Source organism: Cyprinodon variegatus, unplaced genomic scaffold (genome assembly GCF_000732505.1).
Source record: "Cyprinodon variegatus isolate N-32 unplaced genomic scaffold, C_variegatus-1.0 Scaffold835, whole genome shotgun sequence".
NCBI classification, from domain to species: Eukaryota; Metazoa; Chordata; class Actinopteri; order Cyprinodontiformes; family Cyprinodontidae; genus Cyprinodon; species Cyprinodon variegatus.
In genome coordinates, this window is record NW_015151288.1 from 188,837 (window position 1) to 193,636 (window position 4,800).

Genomic DNA, 4,800 nt, shown 5'->3' on the forward strand with positions numbered 1-4,800 from the left:
TCGTTTGGAGCTTCTGTTGTGACACAGCTTTGATTCAGAAAAGGAAACAAGTTCCTTTAATCAACAAAAAACGATAAACTGCTAAACCTGCAGGATTTTACTCTAATGAGTTTATTATCAGCAAATTCTGACATCTAACTTATGGGAAACTTTGTGTGAAAGTTTCCAGTAATTAGAAGAAAGAGTAAAAAGGACCTAAAATTGGATGTTAAAAATTCAGAGTCAACCTATTTTACTCTAAATAGAGTATTTACACCTTTATTGAGTAAAAATCAGCTCCAGTGTTGAAGTTAATAATCAGTGAAAAATGTCACCTCCATGCAGTGTAACTGTTACTCTATAAGGTGTCGATTATCCGCCGGTTTCTAAGAGGGCGTCTGGATTTAGACAATAAAATCAGTAAAGTTAATTCTGGAAAGTTCATACTTTATACAGATTAAATTTGACACTAATTTGGAGTTGGACCAAAATGTTATTTTAAATAGAGTTGTATTAAAGAAACCCTTTTTTTTTTTTAAATCATCCAGAGAACTTTACAGATTTATCTAAAAAAAGGAAAAAAGGAGCTGATGAAAAAGGTTCAGACATTGACTCCACACCGATGTGATGGAAATAGTTTTATTTTTAAAGCTTAACTATGAAACAGGCATAATTTAGAATTTTTTAGATTGATTTGCTTGTTCGATATCAAGCTGTTCCTTTAAATATGGAGTGAATTCTATTACACTTAGTTCACCGGTCTCTGTTCAGACTCAGAAGAGGTTTTATGAGACAGAAATGTTAATATGCAATAATGCCTTTTGTTCCACCACGAGAAAAGTTTTTCTTTTTACAAAAATAAAAAAAATAAAATAAAATAATAATAATAAACTGTTTTTATAGACTTGCCGTGTGAGAATTTTAGAAACAAAAACTTAGAGACTAACTCTGTCAAAACCCACTATCTGCAATAATCCAGGCTTTTAAAAGCAAATTTTGTTTATTTGTACCTAAATGTTGTTTATTAGTTATTTTAGCAACAATCTTATGGACATTTGCTGCCTCAGTCACATACCATGTTCTACTGTCATTCCAAGAAAATGTCAAATAGACTCTGCATCTCATCATTTTTAAACCTCAGTCATGGACAAAAGATCATAGCAAATCTGCCTAATTCCAGAAATGATGCCTTGTATTTCATGTATTTCATAGATTTTTTAAAAAAGATTTCAATAAATCATGCATTTAATATTTTAAAATACAATTTGAAACAATAACATTTGTTCTCTATTTACAGAATCCTCTCCAATTAAAGCTGAGTTTTAAATTTTTCAGTAAAACATTTATGTGTAAGTTAAACATGAATTCAAAAACACTCATTTTAATTAAACCTTAGGTATTAAGAGAATAACTGCTATAAACTCTTTATTTATTCTTTTTTTAATCTGAGGTCTGCATTAATGAGGATCGGCGTCTGACCTCCACAGTCGATCATGTTGTATTCGTTTGGTCGGTCCAGAGGCCAGCAGTCATACTCGCTGTTATCCAGGTCGTGCCAACAGAACGCAGGAAGGACTCGCAAAACACAGACCTGGAAGAAGAGACACTAAAACACATCAGTGAGAATAAAGAGAGAGAAACATCTGATGATGATGGATTTAATAAAGACATTTATGCTTTAAACATTTTAGAAAACTAAGAACAATAACATGATGCTGCTGAGCTACAAAAACACAGAGAATAAAACCGTTCAGATTCAACCTTAATAATAACTAATTAAACACAAAATTTCCTCCAAAAAACTTGCAGCCAGTATTATTATATTTTTCTAATAATAATAATAAAAGCTGAGGATTTTTTCTTACCCACAACAGAAACCAAAGTCTCTGTAGTTCCTTCATGCTGCTGATGCTCCACTGACAGACCAGGAGATCTGAAGCTCCCTTAACCTCTCAGTCTGATGATGATGATGATGAAGCCAGAACAGAGAACATCAGCCTGCAGCTGATGAACCCTCACTGCCCTCTGCTGGTTGAAACAGTTACTACACTGTGTTTATAAAATATTAAGAGGCCTTAGAGGTTATTAAATAGTACTTTATAGTTTTATCCAATTCCTAAAATGACTGAGGATTAAATTACTTATCATACTATTAAAAATAAGAAGAATATTTTGGGTAAATGAAACAGATTTGTTGCTCTGGAACAGTTTAAGAAGAGGATATCTGCAGCAGTCCTGGACCAACTGTTAGATTGTAGATAATCTAGATGCTTTAATCTGAGAATAAAGGAGAACAGAAATACATCAGTTACAAATATTCAGATTATATCTCCTCTGGTCCTGTTTCTTTTCATAGAAACTGATTTTCTATGTCAGGTAGGAACAGAGGAGAACAGTGAACCCCTGTCTGCTGATACCTGGTCAGTTTGGTGAGGCCTACTTTCTGCTGACTGCTTTAAACTTGTGATGTTTTGGGCTGATCGCTGCTTAAACCTGCTGGTTTTTATACTGCTGCAGAATATGGATGGCTGTGTTCCTGTCAATTTGAAGATTTCGATGCCAAAATAGAAACTTAACTGCAGCTGGGACCAAAGTTGTAATTAGAGGGTGTATCAACATTGTTCCCCTGCTCAGCGACTCAGTTTGTAAAGGCGCTAACGGGGATGTTTTTGAAGTGAATGTAAAAAAAGTTTTTTTTTAAATTGCTTGTGAAGCGCATTAAAACATCGGTATTCATATATAAAGTAGAGCACATAAGGAGGATCCTCAGTTTGAGTTTGTGTCCTTCATAAAGAAAGTACCCCTGGTTCAGTGATTCTGTTTAACTGTTTCCTTTCTCTGCTGTTGTGGGAAAAAGACATTCAACTGTGCAATCCAGTTAAATAATCCCTTTTATTATCTTTTACAAAAAGAGAACAAGACAATCACCAGTTAGCACACTGACTTAAACCCTTCAGACGGGGTGTGAAGGTTGTCAGAGCGCAGTTAATCAAAACAATCACAGACAGTTGGAGAAAACAGTAAAATGTTATAAATAAACCCAAAGTTAGTTATGAGAAGGATGAGTTTATCTCAAACATTCCCTAATAGGATAAACAACTCCTCTCCCTTAGACACTCTCTAGCCTTGCAGCTCTGAGACCTGAATTAATGATTTTATCAGTAAATGTAAAATCATCACTCATAAACCAATATATATGAAAAAGAAATTAATACCACTCTAGTCTCAGTCATTTATTGAGCTGTTGCTGTTTTTAATTCTATTTTATTCTGGATCAGTGCTTCCATGTTTATTTGTGTCTATTCCTGAAAGATAGATTTTTTGCCATTCATGTGGGGATAAGGGTCTTGCTCAGGGATCAACCGGGTACTTGCAACCTTCTCAGAGCACAAGCACCCTGCTCTAACCCACAAAGCAGCACTCCCCTGTCATTAGGCCAGTCATAGCAGTAGTGCTCACCCTGATTTTACTGGGATATTTTTCCAGTTCACAGTCAGTTGATATCCTCCACTGTCGCCATATGCTTTTGCTAGAAAGGAAACATCTTTGCTTTCACTGCTTCATCTTTCAGTTTAAATATGACTGGTTGGGTAGATATTCATTTGGATATAATTGGATTTTAAATATGAACTCATTTGTCTAAAAAGCTTTAAAAAGCCTGAGGAAGTGTTGATTAAACCCCTTTAAAGGATTAAAGCTGCTCCAGACGCCATAAATAACCCAGATACAGTGTTCTGCTCTGTGTGGGTTAACTAGAACATAATTACAGAGCAGTCTGCGGTTCTATAACTGTTCAGTGAGTAATGGGGCCGGGGGCAGGGAGGGAGTCCTGGGGGTTCTAAGGTTCCCGGTTCCTCCCATCTCTGGGGTTCGGGTTTCACGCGGCTGTCAGTGTGAAGGAACACCCGGACCAACCGCATGTTTCCCGCATGTTCAGGCAGAAGCGACATGTTCCAGTGAGGAAACAACAGAAACAATCCAGTTTCTTTGTTTTAATCCATCCGGCACGCGACTCTCACCGGTACTACTGAGCGACCAATCACAGCCGGCGCGAGGAGACGCTGCCGCTCTGCACGCGGTGCGCGCGCGCGCTGCTCCCGCTGCAGCTCGCGCTCAGCCGACAGAGCTTGATCCACAGAGGAGCAGGAATGAAGCTGCTTTTTAACTGGTTTTAATGGTTAAACTGGTTTAGTTAAACTTTTTAAGGGGCTCCATCTAACCTGTTCCACCTCCACCAGCCGCTGTTTAATCCACAGGATGCATAGAGCTGGATTAGACCCTGATATCCAATAGAACAGAGACAACTGGGATTATTTAGGGGGAAATCTCCCCGGTCTCTAAGAAAGGAGGATGCTGGTCCTGGTTCTACTGTCCTGGTTCTGGGTGCTGATCCAGGGACAGAGTTTGGACCATGACAGGTATGTTGGTCTTTGTTACTGTCTTTATTTGGCTGGAGTTGGGTTATCATAACTATGTCAACTATCAAATTATTTTAAACACAGTTTTATGATTAAAATAGTTATTAATCATAAAGTTATTTAATAAAGCCTAACGATGAGCTGTTTTTCTATTGCATTTCTGCAGTTTTATAGCAGTTCATTTAAGTTTTTCTCAAATTTGAAATGTTCTATTTTTTGAGTCTGTAGTTTAAAAGATATATAAAAAAAAACACAAATAATGCAAAAATATTTGAATATAAATGCAAGGCTACTAAAACTGAATATTGACCCAAAGGAGGAATTCTTTTTTACATTTAGCTGAAATAATTGAAACTGGGATCATTTGTAACAGATCCACTCAAACTACTGAATGAGATTAAAT

The 4,800-nt window shown here is 36.6% G+C and overlaps 2 protein-coding genes across 2 annotated transcripts in view; one reads left to right on the forward strand and one right to left on the reverse strand.

Annotated features, from left to right (window-relative positions):
* The window catches only part of LOC107099068 (atrial natriuretic peptide receptor 1-like), a 12,705-nt gene extending 10,825 nt beyond the window's left edge, over nucleotides 1-1,880 (reverse strand). The window contains exons 1-2 of the mRNA XM_015397037.1: nucleotides 1,845-1,880; nucleotides 1,459-1,570 (exon numbers count right to left, since the gene is read on the reverse strand). Of these exons, the coding sequence (XP_015252523.1) occupies nucleotides 1,459-1,570; nucleotides 1,845-1,880 (148 nt within the window). The remainder of the gene's footprint in view (nucleotides 1-1,458; nucleotides 1,571-1,844) is intronic.
* Nucleotides 1,881-3,883: 2,003 nt separating this feature from the next.
* The window catches only part of LOC107099064 (nephronectin-like), a 19,713-nt gene continuing 18,796 nt past the window's right edge, over nucleotides 3,884-4,800 (forward strand). The window contains exon 1 of the mRNA XM_015397032.1: nucleotides 3,884-4,397. Within this exon, the coding sequence (XP_015252518.1) occupies nucleotides 4,330-4,397 (68 nt within the window). The 5' untranslated portion in view covers nucleotides 3,884-4,329. The remainder of the gene's footprint in view (nucleotides 4,398-4,800) is intronic.